Here is a 21,270-nt window from a genome sequence, read left to right on the forward strand (position 1 = left end):
TCATCCATTCATTTGAATATACATACATTAAGTATCCCATGTAGAAGGCACTGGAACAGTTGCTGGGAATACAAATACACACAAAAAAAGTTGAATTATAATTATTTCCTACAAGTTCACTTTCCACTTGGCCAGTTAGGCTTATAAATAAAACTTTAAAACACTGTAGGGTGAGTGATACTACGGAATTCCTGTAGTCAATTCTCCTCTATTTCCTGCCTTAAATGTTGCTGTTTTTCTGGCTCCAACCTTAGTCTAATTCTCTGTCCACACCTGGACAGAGAAACTAATACCTGTGTGCTAATGACTGTGCCTCTACCCTTGATTTTGCTCCAGACCTATGTATACAGCCCACAGCCTTTCGGTCAGGTGACCCTTGAGCAATATAAAATGTATAAGCCTAAAACCCATAATCTTTTCACCTTCCCTACTTCAAACTCTTCTGCCTCCATATTTCTTGTTTTAACTGATGATATGTCTTACCTTACAGCTCTGTGTAAAAGGCAGATTTAGGTATTTTACTTCACTTCTCACAGCTCTTTAGACTTAGCCTGGCACAAGCCCACATACGATTCGCATTTAGCTGCCTCATCTCCTGACATATCTGTCACCAATGTAGACCTGGAATTACCAAAATACTAAATTCAGGAAATATCATGAGTTAACACGCCTCTCGTCTCCATCCTTCCCTCTACCCTTCTCTTTGTTTGGAGTTTGCAACCTCATCACCACCTCCTCCTCATGGTCCTCTGATATCTCCTCTCTAAAGCTTAATTTAAGGTCTAGGCAAATTTAAGGTCTCTAACCTTTGGCTTCCTTTGAAATTTGTACATGCTTCCAAAACAGCACTTATCTCCTTATATATTTTTATATTTGTTGCTTGCTTCCTCTAGGGTACTCAATTTCTTGAGAGCAAGGATTATGTCTCTTTTACCTCGGTATTCCCAACATGACACAGAACATGACAAGTAGAAGACTCTCAAGTTTACTGAATATTTCCCATCTTCCTCCACCTTTCTTCCTCTACTGGGATCACTCTTACCCCCTAGAATAGTTCCTTGAGTGCCCCAAGCAGACTTCCACCTCTGGATATTTTTACAAGAGTAGTGTTGCTTCAAATGGTTGCCTTCACCCATCATTCAGATCACTGCTCAAATGCTACCTCATCATAGATGTCTTTCCTTCAACCATATATAGCTACTACTCACCCAACCCATCCCCCTTTACCCTTACCCTGTCTCACATTTTTTCATGGCAGTCATCATTAGCAGACATCACTTTATATATTGGTTGGCATATTCTTATCTGTCTATCCACCAGAATAAAAGCATCAAGAAGCATAGGACTTTGTCTGAATTATTCAACAAATGAATAAAGGTCTGATGCATGTATAAAAAAATTAATGATGTTATTTATCACCTAAACATGACACTGTCTCTCTTCCATTTCCTCTTCATCTGCTTTTATTCTCAACAAGACATATATCGAGGACAAAAGAAGGATTAAGACACAAAACTCCCAGAATTGTCAAGGATAGTAAGACTCAGTAAGGAATAATATAACTTAAAAAGGGGCAATGGTTCAGCTAACCAGCTATTAATTTTGTTTTCAGAATGCACTTTACCTTCTAATTCATTTAGTCAACAAATATTTATACCACACCTATCATTTGTTCCTTTTGAAAAGTTAAAAGCTGCCTTATGCATTTGTATCACTGTTCATAGTTTACAAGGTCCTTTCTGACATCCCAATGTATCCTCATAAACAATTCTTTTCCTAGAGGCTGCCCAGAGCTCCTAGTGGTCTCCTGCACTTTCTTTAGGCTTTTTCAACACGGCTGCTTACATCACAAGCCAGCAAGGAGAATCTCTCATCTTAGCTAAGACAGAAACCTTTCATAATGTAACAACAACAAAAAAAACAAAAAACAAAAAACAAAAACAAAAACAAACAAACAAACAAAAAACAGAGGCCTAGCCCCATCACCTTTGCATATTGTATTGGTTAGAAGCAAGTCACAGGTCCCTTCTACACTCAAAAGAAGGGATTATCCAAAGGCATGGACACCAGGAGGCAGGGACTTATCTCTCTACCAGAGTCCACCATCTGACCCTCAAATATTCATATTCCTTATACTTGTAAAATACATTCACACACACTCCCAAAGACCCCAAGAGTCTCATATCATATAGCGTCAGCTCATAGACAAAATCACATCATCTAAATGGTGTCCAAGTCCAAATGCAGCTCCTGGGTGTCATCTGTTAAGTACAGCTCCTGGGGCACAATTCCTCTCCATCTGGCAAGCTGCAAAACAAGCGACCTTCCCCCACACATCCAGATTACAGTGTTAGATCAGACACGACCAGGAAGGCACGGGTTAATAGCTAAAGACATTTGGGTCCAAAGAGTGGAAAACCAAGTGTAGAAACACTTGGAGAAATCCAGCTGGGCAAAACTTAGGAGTTCTTTGATTACATTTAAGGCCTGGAAATAAATCTCAACTGTGACCCCTTGGCTTTTACTTCTGCTTTCAGAGTCGTCTCTCTTCCTTCACAAAAGGTAACACATATTTGCAGTTGAGTAGTTTTATAAAACTGCTTCCTGCCAGTAGAGTTTTAGGCGTCTGACCTCCTCCTTTTATTCTGTATTCTGTCCCTTTCAATCCAAGCTGGTAGTGTTTCTGCTGAAATCATTTTCTCAAACACCTCCTGGGTCTCCCATGGATTTAAATGAAGTTTACTCCTTTAGAAAAAAGCCACCACCCACAGATCCTTTCCAGAAAAACTGCACCTGTGGCCCATGTTCTGATGGCTGAGAGACCAATCTCTTAAGCTTCTTTGAAGTCCTATCGTTTGCTTGGGAGTCACATCCAAACCTCTTGAAAGAGCTCCTTGTGTGACTGAATACTCCCACCCCTCAATCCTTCTGAGGTTTTGATGAAAAGTTATGTAGTCACACTGTCAGTTTTTTCACTCTATCTTAATTTTAGCACCTTTTTCCATTTGAAGAAATTGAGAACTTTCAGATTCATCCAGTCCTGGTTCCATTTTGTTTAACAATTCTTTCCTCCATTTATCTCTCTTCTCTTCATTTCATTAAAAGCAGCAAGAAGAAACCCAGTGGTACCTTCATTCGTTGCTTTGAAATCTCCCCAGCTCTACAACCAAGTTCAGCCTTCCACATAACTACAGAAGGCAATTTCAAAAAGTTTTCTACCACTACCTGACATGGATTCCTCTCCTCCATTTCCCAATAACATATTCTTACTTCTTGCTAAGACTTTACTAGCAGTATCCTTATACTCCAGATTTTTGCTAGCACTTAATATAGGGCAGATAGAGCATTTTCTAAGAAACACATTGCCAATTTTCCCTCCCTGATGCACACCAGGAAGTCAGGACCATGCACAAAGTCACTTCAAAACTTAGTCTGGCCATCGGGCACAAACTTGACAGGTATTTCAAGGTGTTTCTCTCCTCCTTCCATCTCCTCCCGACCATTCTACATCCACCATGTTTCTACATCCAGAAATAGAAACTCTCAGAAACAACTAAGAGGAAGTCAGTAGGACTGCTAACAGTGTTTTGTTTCTTTTAAATAGAGACAGTGGTAGGGAATTTCTAGGTCTATGAGTAACAGAAAGAATTCCCAAGTAGTGCTAGCTGAGAATTCTTGGACTTCTTGTATCCCATAAGATCAGAGTATGACAGGGCCAGGCAATGATATAGAGAAGAAGGTACTAAAGTAGGGTAGCTGTACTTTATGTTTATTTGTTTGTTTGCCAAAACTAAAATGCTCTTATGGCTTTTTCAGATCTTGAAAATAAGGAAGTTAGGCTGGGGAGCCTTAAAAGCCCCTTTAATTCTAATTTTATTTTTGTGGTTCACTGATTTGAAAAGACAAAATATAAATTAATGCTGGTGTTGAAGTTTAACTCTCAAAAAGCCAGTCTTGGCACTGAGACCAAGCCCTTGATGAAGTTTCAGTTGAGAGCTCAGTGATATTGGCCCCTATTAATATAGCCACCCAGAATTCAAGGAAAGCCGAGTTAAAAATGGAGTCTAGGGGCGCCTGGGTGGCGCAGTCGGTTAAGCGTCCGACTTCAGCCAGGTCACGATCTCGCGGTCCGTGAGTTCGAGCCCCGTGTCAGGCTCTGGGCTGATGGCTCAGAGCCTGGAGCCTGTTTCCGATTCTGTGTCTCCCTCTCTCTCTGCCCCTCCCCCGTTCATGCTCTGTCTCTCTCTGTCCCAAAAATAAATAAACGCTGGAAAAAAAAAAAATGGAGTCTAGGAATTAGGAGTCCAACTTGGGTAATCAGCTGTCAATGAAAACGAGCACCTTCATGGGCACATCACAAATATACACCAAAACAGTGTCATGCTCAAACTCTAACTCCCAGGGTGAGATTTGCTAAAATGGATTACCTCCAAGACTGGTAAACCTAAGGGTAAAATATCTCCTTTTTCCATCTCCTGACATCTTTTATTTACCCTGCTACTTACTATGAGTAATTCTGCTTCTGGGTATGTTTAGATTTATTTCAGAGCAGTGGTTTTCATTTTCTTTTTATTTTTTCACCCAAGTGTAAACGTTAATAAGGTGATACTAGAAGGTGTCCCCACATCTCCAGTGGTCTAGGTGCTTAGGACTGAGCCTCTTTGTTACAACTCCTCAATTCATTCTAATGTGCAGCCAATCTGGAGAACCACTTGCCTAGAATACTTTAAGGCGGCTGCTCCTCTCTCTGGCCTCCAGGGGGCAATCCTGCCACTAACACAACTCTCAGAACAATGAGAAGATGCTGACACTCGCTGGGGGTGGGTGAGAGGCCTGAACTTAGGACAAAAAAAGGATAAGGCTGAAAAATAGAAGTCTGAAACTATTGAGGTCATTGAAAGCAGAATCTCTTTAAAATTCTTGTATGGGACACTTGGGTGGCTCAGCTGGTTAAGTGTCTGATTTTCACTCAGGTCATGATCTCACAGTTTGTGAATTGGAGCTCCGTGTCAGGCTCTGTGAGGACAGCCTAGAGCCTGGAGCCTGCTTCAGATTCTCTGTCTCCCTCTCTCTCTGCCCCTACCCGTTCATGCTCTCTCTCTCTCTCTCTTTCAAAAATAAACATTAAAATATAAAAATAAGAGCTGCTGGTCAACATGGCAGAAAAGCAGGAGGACCCGAAGTCCCTTATCCCTCAAACACAGCAGTGTTAAGGCCAGAAGTCTTAGAATTCCCAGAGTCAGGGATGCAGAGTGACAGAGACATCTCTGGGGACAACCTGGCAAGCTATAGGTGCATGATTGCAAACTGGGAGAGATAAAAGGGGCAGCATAGGAATGGAGGGGAGGGATCCCCTTCTATGGAGAGACAAAGGGAAGAGAAAGAGAGGCTGTGAAAGTGTAAGATTGTATTTGGACAAGAGAAAAACTACTGAGTGGGGAGTGGAAAAAACAGAGAAAGCACCAATTTCCAACTGTGGGGCTTTCTCCGGACTGGGGCCAGCTGCCCTGTTTGCATACCTGGGAAGGAGGGGAGCCAGCCTCGGGCTCAGTAGTGAGCTCATAGGAACATTCTTGACAATAAATTATATTAAATAAATAAATTAAAAAATAAAAAATAAAATAAAACAAAATAAAATTCTCCTAAACTTTAGGAACCTCTGTGAGCAACCCTTTCCTTCACCTCCAAGCACAGTTTTCCCAATGTCTGTCTTAGACCCAACCCAGGCATGTAAACCTACTCATTGGGAGAAGCTCCCCATTTTATTACCATTTCTTTGGATAAAATTCACGTTAAACGGTGGTTGTGGAGGTTTATCCTTTATAACAAAACCCTCTCAGAAGTATAACTTGGTCAGAAGTTGTTCCTTGCCTTGAGCAGGTCACCCTAACCTTTACATGTACCCACTGGTACTCATGTCATGTTTGACTCCTCTGGAATGATAATTTCAGCAGCCAGCATCTCAGGGTTTTCTGAAATAGTTCTCAGAAACAACCTGGATAAAGGCCACAGAGGTTTGTGATCTTTGTAAAGATTTATCAGAGTGATGGTGAGTTGTAGGGTTGGTGGGGTTGGGGTGGCCCAGGCACATGATTAGTTCAAGGAGCTCAGGAACTGTCAAAGTAAACATTCAGCTGCCTACCTATTTGGTTAAGAATCATAGTGCACTCTAGGACAATGATCTTTTATGAACACACTTGTTTAATCTCCTTAAAAAATAAAATATTTTATTACAAAGAAATTAGAGAAAATTTGTAACAATTTTACTAAAAGCAACGGATATGGACAAATAATTTCCAAATTACAAAAATAGCAAATTCAAATAAAAAGATTCCAACCTCATTGATAAATTCACATGAAAACAATGAGGAAATAATATTTTTTCTCTACAAATTGTTAAATAATTTTTTAAATCTTTACATGTTGATGACATGAAACAAGACTCTTAGAAAAATGCTATAGAAATGTCAATTTGTACAGTCATTATAAAGGTAATTTGTTCATAGATAAAAAAAAATTACTTCACTCAACAATTCTGTATTCAGAAATTTATCCTTAAGAAATAATCAGAGAAATAGACCACAAAAAAGCAAATCTCAATAAATATTAAAGAATCAATATCATACAAGTCATGTTCTTTTACTGTAATGAATAAAGTTAGACACTATTAGTAAAAAGTCAACTTTAAACAAAAAGAAATGCACTCCTAAACAATTAATGAACCCAGGGCACTTGGGTGGCTCCATCAGCTAAGTGTCTTTTGCTTGATTTCAGCCCACGTCATGATCTAGTGGTTCATGCATTGCAGCCCAGTGTCAGGGTCTAGCTGACAGCGAGGAGTCTGCTTGGGATTCTCTCCCTCCTTCTCTGCCACTCCCCTGCTTTCTCTCTCTCACACAAAATAAATAAATAAACTTTAAAAAACAATAAAATAATTTATGAACCAGAAAAGAAATTATAATGAAATTGTCAAACTATTTACAGTGGAACAATCGTGAAAGGTCTACATTTTAAAACTTGAGCAATGAACCTAAGCAGCACACAGAGAACTTTTTATACCCTAAAAATAAACCAGGACAAAAATACTGAAGGGAACGAGCTAAACATTCAATCAGAAAGCTTTATATGACAATAAGAGTAAACAACAAAAGTAGGAGGACAAAAATAGTAATAATCAGTGCTAAAATTGAGGCTATAAAGCCAAAGAATCAAAGGAAAGAATCCATTTTAAATGATACTTTGAAAAGAGTTAGATATGGGAAAATTCTCCACTAAAATTTATCAAGGAAATAAAGAACACAGAAAAATATGATGTAAAGGAAGATTATAACTACAGACACAGTAAAAATTTAAATAATTATAAGAACATGCAAGGAATAATTCCATACAAATTAACTTGAAAACTTGAACAAAATGTAAAACTCTCTAAATATTATCAGCCAGCAAAACTGACAAGAAAAATTGAAAACTTAAATTTACATGCACATTAAAGAAATTTAAAACTCTAAGCAAAAAATATGGTTTCACAGACAAGTTACATCAAACCCAAGACCAATAATTTCCATTCCTGACTACTGAGAAAAATAAAAACAGGAAAACTACTACTCAACACATTTTATGAGACCAAGAGGACCACAATGACAAAAATAAACAAAGATAGATGCCAAAGGACAATTATGCACCAATATTACCTTTGAAAAGCAATGACGGCTCTTAAAAATATTATCAAACCAGCATTGAATATTAAAAAGTAATACTAATATGCCATGATCATTTAGGATTCATCTCAGGAATATGAAGAAGGTTAAATATTAGTGCAACATACCACACATAAAGATAGTAACTATAAAATTCTCTCACTAAATACAGAAAAGTGATTTGGTCAAGTTTAACATGTATTTCTAATTGAAACCTCTTCACAAACTACAAAGAAAAGGGAACTTCCTTACCCTGAACAAGGGAATCTTTGAATTTGTTTTCAAAGGGAGATATTAAAAGCATTGCCTTAAAAATTTGAAAAAGACAAATATTTCCAATATTATTCTTTCTATTCTATATTTCACCAAACATCTTAACAACCACAATAAAATACTAAAAACATTAGAACTGGAAGGAGAAAACATATCTATCATTAATCACAGATTGCTGATTCCATTGCTGGGGGAGAAAGTGTACAAATGAGCCTAGAATGTCTTCTCCTCCCAGAAAATTTGGAAGCTATCACAGATTACAGAAGCCATGTCACAAAGGCTCAGGAGCCAGCCTGAAAAGATTTCTGCTGGTAAAGATGGGACAATCCCACATCAATAAGACCATGAATCCAATCAACTAAAATACATCAGGTATGTTTAATCCATGAGTTCATAAAACAAACCTCCTTAATCACTTTTGGGAGTTTATCTTGGTTGCCTGAGATTTGCTTGGGACTATTTTGGTGTTTGTCCTGAGAAATGGCTCCATCTCAGGCAAGCAGGGATGGTTTGGTCACCCTAGAGGGGAAACAGCTCATTATCCTACAAACTGATAAATGAATGGAAAGAATCCTACACTTAACGTCAAAGAATAATCAAATAATTGACAAGGAAAAATTATCTTAACAGAAGTACTTCAGTTAATAAATGAAGTAGAAATGATATAATTAGAATATCATCAATTTGCAAACCAACTCCTAATCAAACACCAGATCTAGTCATTGCTTATCAACAATCACTAACAAAACACACACACACACACACACACACACACACACACACACACACACGCACAGCCGAAAAGACAATCTGACCTTACATGTCTCCTGAGTAAAGTACTCAATTCCATGATGTCTGGGATTTGCTTTAATCGAGACAGAACTGGAAGAGGTACAGATGTGTAAGGTAATGACAATGTAGATGAACAACATTGGCTATGACTTAATAATTGTGGAACCTGGAAATAAGTATGTCCTCTTTCATCACACTATACTCTCTTTTGTGGATATTTGAATTTTTCATAATTAAAAACTTTGAAATAACATAAGTAACAAATAAATTACCAGAAATGCAAAGACATATGTACCATAACCACCAAATCTTATTTAAAACAGTCAAAAGAGAACAATATGTTGAACAATAATGTTCAAATTAAATTACACTTACAGCAGAGTAGTATGAAGCTGTAAAAATCATATTTTCACATACAGTTGAATAACATGGTGGCATATTCATACACATTATGTTCAACACAAAAGAAGATTTTTTATTTGATCCCAATTCCATTACAGTATGCATATTTGCATTAAAAATACTGAAAGAAATGCAACGAAATGTTAACAGCATTACCTCTGGGTAATGAGATTATGGTTGGATTTTATTGTCTACTTTCTCCCTTTTGGTTATGTCTACATTGGACAAGTTTTCTTTCATGATAAACCATACACGACGTGTTATCGATCAATTAGACAAGAGTAGCCTGGAGGAAGATGCACGAGGCAGACACAGACAGCAGGAAGTGTGACTAAGCTGACGTATGCAGAAACCACACTGCCAGCTCTATAGAAGCAAGGCCACAGAGCCACCCAGTTCCAGAGACACTGCAAAGGGCCTGGCAGGAGGCAGGCAGAACAAGAGCTATTTTACCAGTGGGAAGGGCCCCCAGGATGCAGTCCAGAATGCCCGCTCTCTTGTGCACAGTGGTAGTTTTCCTCTTCTTTGGTGAGGAGCCCACCACCCCTCCAGCTGGGGCCCGAGGGAGGGGGTTTGGGAAAGAAGTTAGAAGAGAACTTGACTGTGCCTTTCTTCACTTTGTTTTCTGGGTGAAAATCTGGCTGTTTGTGACAGCTTTCTTGGGAGCAATGTCAGAAGCTAAGTTGGTTTTTTTCTTCTTCTCTACAGGTTCCAGCAACACGCAGGGCATCACTCAATCTCCAAGTTTAGTGCAGGAAAAAGAGGGAGAATCTGTGACCTTGAACTGCCGTTTCACACTCAGCTATACTTACTATATGATGAGGTGGTATCAACAGCTTTCCAATAGAAAGATGACTGAAATCATTTATCTTTATTCTGATAGCACAAACACTAGAACAGGACGATATTCTGTGTCACATCAGAAAGGAAAAAAAGCTGTAAGTCTCACCATCACAGGCTTGATGCCTACAGACTCAGGCATCTATTTCTGCGCTGTTGGAGAAGCTCCACAATGAGAGGAGTGACAGGGAGAGTCTTACAAAAACCCCTGGGCTGAGCATGAAACAGCCACCCGCTCCAGGAGCTTAGGAGAAAACAACCCACAGAACAGGAAAAGGGTAGAGAGAAAGCATGGTGAGTGGCACTGTTGGGTCTAGAGAGGAAGCTGATGAATGTTCTAACGACAATTTTCTCACATTTGGGATCAAAGAAAGAGTTATGGTTACAAGATCCCAGTCTCAAAAGCATTTTCACCTTGGAACCACATAGCCAATCAAGATATGCATCGGTCTCTGCTGTTGCCCAATATCCATCCCTCCGTTTCTAGTCACCACACCTGGATTTTCCCTGGATAAACAAGCCATGTCTCCTCCTACCCCAGTTTGGGTTTAGATGAAGCAAAGCCTCGGACACCCTTGCCAATTCACCTAATTCTCTGTGACCACAATGATTGGTTCAAGGACAGGTACCTGCTCCAAGCCCCAAACTTAATATGAAACTCTTGGGAATACTTCTGGGGATGGAAGAGGCTAGCATATAACCCTACAGCTGCCAACAGCCCTCTTCCCACCACAAAAGAATAGCATGATCCTGAAAAGAGGAATGTAACTGAGGTCCCTTAACATTGTTTGAGGCCCTAGATCCTGCAGTATTAGAGATGTACTGGGATTTTTCCATTGTACACCCACACTGTCTTAGCTTGTGTTCTTCCAGAAGAAGATAAGGATTCAAGTGCAAGTGATTTACTTGGGAGGTGATCCCAAGATACAGGGCAGTGGCAGTGGGAAGAGAGAAAGGAAGGGAAGTCAGCCAGGGAAGGGCATATGTGTTAATGTAATCCCTATCACATACCACCAGCATTTTTCATAGAGCTAGAACAAACAATCCAAAATTTGTATGGAGCACATAAAACCTTGAATAGCCAAAAAAAATATCCTGAAACAGGAAAGCAAAGCTGGAGGCATACCTATCCCTGACTTCAATCTATCTTACAAAGCTGTAGTCATCAGGACAATATGGTACTGGGACAAAAATACTCACAAAGATCAAAGGAACAGAATAGAAAACCCAGAAACGGGCCCACAACTATAAGGTCAACTAACTTTTGACAAAGCAGGAAAGAATATTCAATGGAAAAAAGACAGTCTCTTCAACAAATGATGTTGAGAAAACTGGATAGCAACATGCAAAGCAATGAAGCTTGACCACATGCTGGACCAAACACAAAAATAACTTCAAAATGGATGAAAAACCTAAATGTGAGACAGAAAACTATCAAAATCCTAGAAAAGAACACAGGCAGAAACCTTTTTGACCTAGACCATAGCACTTCTTACTAGATACATTGCCAGAGTCAAGGAAAACAAAAGCAAACATGAACTACTGGGACTTCATCAAGATAAAAACCTTCTGCACAGCACAAGAAACAATCAACAAAACTAAAAGGCAGCCTATGGAATGAAGAAGATATTTGCAAACAACATATCTAATAAAGGGTTAGTATCCAAAATCTATAAAGAACTTAATTAAACTCAACACCCAAAAAACAAATAATCCAGCTAAGAAATGAGCAGAAGACATGAATAGGCACTTTTCCAATGAGGATATCAAGCTGGCTAACAGACACATTAAAAGATGCTCCACATCACTCACCATCAGGGAAATATAAACCAAAACCATGATAAGATACCGCCTCACACCTGTCTGAGGGCTATAATTAACAACACAAGAAACAACAGGTTTGGGAAAAGATGTGGAGAAAGAGGAATCCTCTGGCACCACTGGTGGGAATAGAAACATGTGCAGCCACTCTGGAGAACATTACAGAGGCTTCTCAAAGTTAAAAATTAAACTACCCTATGATCCAACAACTACACTACTAGGTATTTATCCAAAGCGTACAGAAATACAGATTTGAAGGGGTCCGTGCACCCCAATGTTTATAGCAGCATTATGAGCAGTAGCCAAACTATGAAGAGAGCCCAAATGTCCATCGACTGATGAATGGACAAAGAAGAGTAGTATTTTCTTTCAGCCATCAAAAAAAAAAAAAAAAAAAGAAAAAAGAAAAGAAAGAAAGAAAGAAAGAAAGAAAGAAAGAAAGAAAGAAATATTGCCCTTTGCAAAGATGTGGACGGAGCTAGAATGTATTATGCTAGGTGAAATAAGTCAATCAGAGAAAGACAAATACCATATGATCTCACTCATATGTGGAATTTGAGAAAGAAAACAGATGAATATATGGTAAGGGGGTAAAGGCAAAAAAAGGAGAAAGGGAAACAAACCATAATACACTGTGAATGACACAGAGCAAAATGAGGGTTGATGGAGGGAGGTGAGTAGGAGATGAGCTAGATGGGTGATGGGCATTAAGGAGGACACTTGTTGGGATGAGCACTGGGTGTTGTATGGAAGTGATAAATCACTGAATTCTACTCCAGAAAGTAATAATGCATGGTAATTCACTAAAATTTAAATTTTAAAAAATGGGAAAAATCAATCATCAATCAATCATTCAATCAGGGCATGTGTATTGTCAAGCCCAGCGCCATTATGAGCACCCAGAGTTTCATCCTACCACAGAGTATCTGACAGCCCATGTGAGACACTTGCCTCAACTCCCCCTACCTGAGGGCCAGAGGAGCTAAGGTATTGATATCCCAAATCCTGTGTGTCACTCGTAGAGGACAGCAAAAGGGATATGAGTGATGATTCCCCAGCAATTATGTCTGCCAAGCAGGCTGTGCAGTAAGAGAAAGTCCTCAGGCAAAGAAACCCAAGTTCTGGCAGGAGGAAGGGGACAGTGTGCACTGAAGTCATAAGCACAAAACGATACAGGGAAGACACCAAAAACGCAACACAATTAATTTCTTTCTTTTTGATAAATTATTTTGAGATGGGTTTTCTCTCACTGCAATCAAAAGAGACCTAACTAGGAACACTAATATAGACAACATTGGGTGAAACAAATTAACCAAACAAAATAGTTCAATACTACTTTTTTTTTTTAATTTTTTTTAACGTTTATTTATTTTTGAGACAGAGAGAGATGCATGAACGGGGGAGGGGCAGAGAGAGGGAGACACAGAATCGGAAGCAGGCTCCAGGCTCTGAGCCATCAGCCCAGAGCCCGACGCAGGGCTCAAACTCGTGGACCGCGAGATCCTGACCTAAGCTGAAGTCAGGACGCTTAACTGACTGAGCCACCCAGGCGCCCCTCAATACTACTTTTTAAAACTCCTGGCTTGCTGCAGGGGAAACAGGTTACAACTCCTCAGACCGTTCAGATTAGACCAGTTGTTCAGCCCTTTCCTCCCACGTCATCCAGGGTGATAAGGGGGAGGGACAAATTTAACACTGTACCTGTTATTACGCTGAACATTTAACTGTTCTCTCCCCTTTCAGACTCTCCCTGCTCAGGGTCACCCTGCTTAGTGCTGCCAGATTAACCTCTCTACTGTGTCCCCCCAAAGAATTTTGCTTGCTTAAGGCTTCTGGATTCCTTATGAGACTGTGCTTTTTCCAAATCCAAAATTCTGCTCCTGCTAGTTGCTTCCCCAAAATATGTTTCCTCCCCATCTCTACTTTTCAATCTCTCAAAATCTCAACAAATCATTTTTGGAGGTCACATCCAAAACTCTTGAAAGAGCTCCTGTATGACTGAATACTCCCACCCCTCAATCCTTCTGAGGCTTTGCTGAAAGGTTATGTAGTCACGCTGTCAGATTGTTCCTTCATGCCACACTATCTTAAATTTAGCATCTTTTTCCATTCAAAAAGATTGAGAATTTACAGATTCATCCACTTTTGGTTTCCTCCATTTAACTCTCTTGTCTTCATTACATTAAAAGCAGCAAGAAGAAACCAGGTAAAACCTTCATATATTGCTTAGAAATCTCCCCAGATCTACAACCGACTTCAACCTTCCACATAACTATAGAAGGCAATTTCAAAAAGCATTCTGTCACCACCTGATACGGATTTCCCTCGTCCAGTTCCCGATAACATATTCTTTACTTCCTTCTAAGACATCACTAGCAGTATCCTTAAACTCCAGATTTCTGCTAACCCTTAATATAGGGCAGATAGAAATGTATCTAGAAACACATTGCCAGATTTCCCTCCCTGATGCACACCAGGACACCAGGACCATGCAGAAAATCACTTCATAACTTAAAGTCTGGCCTTCAGGCACAGACCTAAGAGGTATTTCATGGACTGTGTCTCTCCTCCCTCCATATATTCCGAACCGTTCTACGTCCAGTATGTTTCTACATCCAGAATTAGAAACACCCAGAAACAACTTAGAGGAAGTCAGTAGAACCCCTAGCAGTGTTTTGCTTCTTTTGGGTAGAGACAGTGGGAGGAAAATTCCATGTACATGACTAGAAATATACAGAATTCCCAGGGAGTGCAGGGTGAGAATTCCTGGAGTTTTTGTATCCCATGAGTTCAGAGTATGAGAGAGTCAGGCAAGGATATCAAGAAGGAGGCACTAAATATGGTAGCTATATTTTATGTTTGCTTGTTTGTTTGCCAAAACGAAATGCTCTCATGGCTTTTTCCAGATCTTGAAAACAAGGAAGTTTGCCTGGGGAGCCTCTAAAGGCCCTTGAATTCTACGTTTATTTTGTGATTCTATGACTTGAAAAGGTAAAATTTAAATTAGTGCTAGTGTTGAAGAATAACTCTCAAAAAGCTAGTCTAGGCACTGAGGCCAAGCCCTTGATGAAGTTCTGTTGAGAGTCAGTGATGTTGGCCCCTATTGATATTCTAGCCACCCAGAACCCAGGGCAGGCTGAGTGAAAAGTAAGGTCTAAGAATTAGGAGGCCAACTTGGGTAATCAGCAGTCAACTTATATATGAAAATGAGCACCTTTGTGGGCACATCACAAATACACACCAAAAATCTGTCACACTCAAGCTCCAAGTCACAGGGTGAGATTTGCTAAAAGGAATAACCTCCAAGACCAGTAAACGTACAGGTAAAGTATTTCCTTTTTCCATCCTCTGACACCTTTTATTACTCTGCTCATTACTATTAGTAATTGTGCTTCTGGTTATGTTTAGATCTACTTCAGGTCAGTTGCTTTTATTTCCTTTTTATTTTTTCACTCAAGTGTAAACATGGTGTTACTAGAATGTGTCCCCACATCCCCAGTAGTCTGGGTGCCCAGGACTGAGTACTTTTTGCTACGACTCCTCAATTTGTTCTAATGTGCCCCCAGCCCTGAGAACCACTGCCCTAGAATAATTTAAGGAGGCTGCTCCTCTCTCTGGCCTCCAGGGGGCAATCGTGCCCACTAACACAACTCTCAGAGGAATGAGAACAAGCTGACATTCTCTGTGGACAGGTGAGAGGCCTGAACTTAGGACAATAAAGGGAGAAGCTGAAAATCAGAAGCCTGAGTAATATTGAGGTCACTGAAGACAGGATCTCTTTAAAATTCTCCTAAACTTTAGGAACCTCTGTGAGCAACCCTTTCCTTCACCTGCAAGGGTATTTTTCCCAACACCTGTCTTAGACCCAACCCCAAGCTTGCAAACCTCTCCACTTGGAGAAGCTCCCCATTTTATTATAATTTCTTTGGGTAAGATACTCTTTATGACAGTGGTTATAAAGCTTCATCCTTTATAACAAATCCCTCTCGGAGGAATAACTTGGTCAGAAGAAGTTGTTCCTTGTCTTGAGCAGGTCACCCTAACCTTAACATGTACCCATTGGTACTCATGTCATGTTTGACTCCTCTGGAATGACAATTTCAGCAGCCAGCATCTCAGGGTTTTCTGAAATAGTTCTCAGAAACAGCCTGGATAAACGCCACAAGGTTTTGTAGTTTACATGTAAAGATACATCAGGGTGACGGTAAGTGGAGGGTTGGGAGGGCCCAAGTACATGATTAGTTCAAGGAGCTCAGGAACTGTCAAAATAAATATTCAGCTGCCTACCTATCTGGTTAAGAATCAGCACTGGAGTCTGGGACAATGATCTTTTATGAACAAATTTGTTTAATCTCCTTTAAAAAGAAAATATTATTGCAAAGAAATTAGAGAAAACTTATACCAATTCTAAAAAAAAATGCAAGGGCTATGAACAAATAATTTCCAAATTAAAAAAAATAACAAATACAAATATGAAAGGAATCCGACTTCATTGCTAAACAAATGCACGTGAAAACAACAAAGAAGTAATACTTCTTCTCTACAAATTATTAAATAATTTTGTAAACATTAAATGCTGAGGTCATAAAATAAAACTTATAGAAAACACTACAGAAATATCAATTTGTGCAGCCATTGTAAAGTTAATTTGTTAATATATAAAAATTATTTCACTCAATAAGTCTACATTCAGAAATTTATCATTAAGAAACAATCAGATGGGCGCCTGGGTGGCTCAGTTGGTTGAGTGTCCAACTTCGGCTCAGGTCATGATCTCAGCTTGTGAGTTTGACCCCCGCGTCGGGCTCTGTGCTGACAGCTCAGAGCCTGGAGCCTGCTTCCGATTCTGTGTCTCCCTCTCTCTCTGCCCCTAACCCACTCTCATTCTGTCTCTGTCTCTCTCAAAAATAAATAATCATTAAAAAAAAATTTTTTTAAATAATCAGAAATATTGACCACAAAAAAAGAAAATATCAATAAGCATTAAAGAATAAATATCATACATATCATGTTCCTTTACTACAATGAATAAACATAGATACTATTAGTAAAGAGCCAACTTTAAATCAGAGGAAATGCACTGCTAAATAATTTATGAACCAGGAGCGCGTGGGTAGCTCAGTTGGTAAGGGTCCGATTCTTGATTTCAGCTCAGGTCATGATGTCAGGTCATAATTTTGGCTCAGGTTCATGAGTTCAAGTTCTGCATCAGGCTCTGTACTGACAGCCAGGAACCTGCCTGGAATTCTCTTTCTCCCTCTCTCTCTCTGCCCCTCCCCACAGGCTAGCGCTCGCTCTCTCTCTCTCTCTCTCTCTCAAAACAAATAAATGAACTTAAAAAAAAAACAATTTATGAACCAGAAAACAAATTATAATGGAATTGTTAAAATATTTACAGTGGAACAATCATGAAAGGTCTACATTTTAAAACTTGAGCAAGGAACCTAAGCAGCACACAGAGAACTTTTTATACCCTAAAAATATAGCAGAACAAAAAGACTAATGGAATGAGCTAAAAATTAGATCAGAAAGTTTTAAAAGAGAGTAAGAGTAAACAACAAAAGTAGGAGGACAAAAATGGTAATAATCATTGCTAAAATTAAAGAAATTAAGCCAAAGAAGCAAAGGAAAGAATCCATTTAAAATGGTTCTTCGAAAAGAATCAAAATGGGACAATTCTCTAATAAAATTTATCAAGGAAATAAAGAACATAGAAAAATATGATGTAAAGGGAGATCGTAACTACAGACTCGGTAAAAATTTAAATAATTTTAAGAACATGCAAGGAATAAATTCATACAAATTAATTTGAAAACTTGAACAAAATGTAAAACCCTCTAAAAATTATGGCCTAGCAAAACTGACAAGAAAATTTGAAAACTTGAATTTACATGCACATTAAAGAAATTTAAAACTCTAAACAAACAGATGGTTTGCAGGCAAGTTACATCAAACCCAAGACCAATAATTTCCATTCCTGACTACTGAGAAAAATAAAAACAGGAAGACTACTACTCAACACATTTTATGAGACCAAGAGGACCACAATGACAAAAATAAACAAAGATAGATGACAAATGAAAATTATACACTGGTATTACTTATGAAAGACAATGACTGCTCCTAAAAATATTATCAAACTGGCATTGGATATTAAAAAGTAATACTAATACACCATGATGGATTAGGGTTCATGTCAGGAATATGAGGAAGGTTTAATATTAGTGCAACATACCACACATAAAAGGTATTAACTATAAAATTCTCTCACTAAATACAGAAAAGTGATTTGGTCAAGTTTAACATGTATTTCTAATTAAAACTTCTTCACAAACTAGGAAGAAAAGGGAACTTCCTTCACCTGACCTAGAGAATCTTTGAATTGTTTTCAAAGGGACATGTTAAAAGCATTCCCCTAAAAATTTTAAAAAGACAAAGATTTCCAATGTTATTCTTTCTATTCTACATTAAACTAGACATGTTTTTTAAATAAATTTTTTGTTTTTATTTATTTTTGAGAGAGAGAGAGAGTGAGCACATGAGCCAGGGAGGGGCAGAGACTTGGGAGACACAGAATCCAAAGCAGGCTCTAGGCTCTGAGCTGTCGGCACAGAGCCTGATGCAGGGTTCGAACCCATGAACCCCGAGATCATGACCTGAGCCGAAGTCAGACGCTTAACTGACTGAGCCACCCAGGCACCCCTTTTTCATTAAACGTTTTAACAAGTGCAGTAAGGGGCGCCTGGGTGGCGCAGTCGGTTAAGCGTCCGACTTCAGCCAGGTCACGATCTCGCGGTCCGTGGGTTCGAGCCCCGCGTCGGGCTCTGGGCTGATGGCTCAGAGCCTGGAGCCTGTTTCCGATTCTGTGTCTCCCTCTCTCTCTACCCCTCCGCCATTCATGCTCTGTCTCTCTCTGTCCCCCAAAAAATAAATAAACGTTGAAAAAAAAAATTTAACAAGTGCAGTAAAATAATAAGAACATTAGAACTGCAAAAGGAAAACACATCTATCATTAATCACAGATAGCTGATTCCATTGCTGGGGGAGAAAGCGTACAAATGAGCCTAGAATATCTTCTCCTCCCAGAAAACTAGAAGCTAGCACAGATTACAGAGGCCACATCACAAAGACTCGGGAGCCAGCCTGAAAAGATTTCTGCTGGTAAAGATGGGACAATTCCCACATCTCTGAGACCATGAATCCAATCAACTAAAACACATCAAGTATGTTATAATCCATGAGTTCATAAAACAATCCTCATTAATTACTTTTGGGGATTTATCCTGGTTGCCTGGCATTTGCTTGGGACTATTTTGGTGTTTGTCCTGAGAAACGCCTCCATCTCAGGCAAGCAGGGATGGTTTGGTCACCCTAGAGGCGAATCAGCTCATTATCCTACAAACTGACAAATGAATGGAAAGAATCCTACACTTAACCTCAAAGTTAATCAAATAATTGACAAGGAAAAATTATTTTAATAGGAATACTTCAGTTTAAAACTTCAGTAGAGGGGCGCCTGGGTGGCGCAGTCGGTTAAGCGTCCGACTTCAGCCAGGTCACGATCTCGCGGTCCGTGAGTTCGAGCCCCGCGTCAGGCTCTGGGCTGATGGCTCAGAGCCTGGAGCCTGTTTCCGATTCTGTGTCTCCCTCTCTCTCTGCCCCTCCCCCGTTCATGCTCTGTCTCTCTCTGTCCCAAAAATAAATAAACGTTGAAAAAAAAAAATTTAAAAAAAAAAAAAAAAAAAAAAAAAAAAAAACTTCAGTAGAAAACTACTACTTTTAGAAGTAGAGATGATATAATTAGAATATCATCATTTTGCAAACCAGCTCCCATTCAAACAATAGATCTAGTCACTGCTTATCAACAATCACTAACAAAACACACACACACACACACACACACACACACACACACACAGAGCCAAAAAACCAATCTGACCTTACGACCTTACATGTCTCCTGAGTAAAGTACACAACCCCATGATGTCTGGGATTTGCTTTAATCTAACCAGAACTGGAAGAGGAATAGATATATAAGGTGATGATGATGTAGATGAACAATATTGGCCATAACTTGATAATTGTAGAACTTGGACAATGAGTACATGCTCTTTCATTGCACTATACTCTTTTATGGATGTTTGAATTTTTCATTATTCAAAACTTTGAAATACCATAGTTAATATACAAATCAATTATCAGAATTGCAAAGACTTATATTTACAATGTCCACCAAATCTTATTTAAAACAGATAAAAGAGGAACCAAAATGATGTCAAACAATGATATTCAAACAAATTAAGGTACACTTACACAGCAGAGTAGTACGAAGCTGTAAAAATCATATTTTCACATACGGTTGAATGACATGGTGGCATATTCATATCATAATGTTCAACACAAAAGTGTTTTTAATTTGATCCCAATTTCATTAGAGTATGCATATTTGCATTAAAAAATACTGAAAGAAATACAACAAAAAGTTATCTCTGGGTAATGAGATTATGGTTAGATTTTATTGTCTACTTCTCCCTTTTGGTTATGTCCACATTGGACAAGTTTTCTTCATGATAAACTATATACGACATGTTATCGATCAATTAGACAAGAGAGCCCTGGAGGAAGAGAGGCAGGAGGCAGACACAGAAAGCAGGAAGTGTGACTAAGCTTACGTATGCAGAAGGCCCACTGCCAGCCCTATAGAAGCAAGGCCACAGAGCCACTCAGTTCCAGGGACACTGCAAAGGGCCTGGCAGGTGACAGGCAGAACAAGAGCCATTTCACCAGCAGGAAGGGCCCCAGGATGCAGTCCGGACTTCCCGCTCTCTTGTGCACAGTGGTGGCCTTCATCCACTTTGGTAAAGGGCCCACCACCCCTGCAGTCGGCACCTGATAGAGGGGGTTTGGGAAAGAAGTTAGAAGAGAACTTGACTGTGCTTTTCTCCACTTTGTTTTCTGGATGAAACCCTTGCTATTTGTGACAGCTTTCTTGGGAGCAATGTCAGAAGCTAAGTTGGTTTTTTTCTTTTTTTCTACAGGTTCCAGCAAAACACAGAGCATCACTCAATATCCAAGTTCAGTGCATAAACGGGAGAAACAATCTATGACCTTGGACTGCATTTTCACACTCAGCTACACTTACTATGTGATGAGCTTCTTTCAACAACTTTCCAATGGAAGCATGACTGAAATCATTAATCTTTATTCTGCTAGCACAAACACTAGGAAAGGACGATATTCTGTGTCACATCAGAAAGGAAACAAAGCCCTAAAGCTCACCATCACAGGCTTGATGTCTACAGACTCAGGTGTCTATTTCTGTGCTGTTAGAGAGCTCCACAGTGAGAGGAGTGACAGGAAGAACCTTACAAAAACCCCCTGGGCTCAGCATGAAACAGCTACCTGCTCCAGGAACTTAGGAGAAAACAACCCACAACACGGGAAA

General features: G+C 39.3%; 1 long non-coding RNA gene and 1 gene segment (V, D, J or C); one reads left to right on the plus strand and one right to left on the minus strand.

Moving 5' to 3' along the window:
* LOC123583370 overlaps nucleotides 1–21,270 on the minus strand; it is a 110,717-nt gene that overhangs the window by 59,991 nt on the left and 29,456 nt on the right. The window lies entirely within an intron of this gene.
* The window catches only part of LOC123583326, a 1,959-nt gene continuing 971 nt past the window's right edge, over nucleotides 20,283–21,270 (plus strand). Inside the window, 2 exon segments of the V gene segment in view lie at nucleotides 20,283–20,683; nucleotides 20,864–21,270. The exon segment at nucleotides 20,864–21,270 is cut by the window's right edge and continues 971 nt beyond it. Of these exon segments, the coding sequence occupies nucleotides 20,500–20,683; nucleotides 20,864–21,270 (591 nt within the window).

The sequence above is a fragment of the Leopardus geoffroyi genome, chromosome B3 (genome assembly GCF_018350155.1).
Source record: "Leopardus geoffroyi isolate Oge1 chromosome B3, O.geoffroyi_Oge1_pat1.0, whole genome shotgun sequence".
Classification (NCBI taxonomy): Eukaryota; Metazoa; Chordata; class Mammalia; order Carnivora; family Felidae; genus Leopardus; species Leopardus geoffroyi.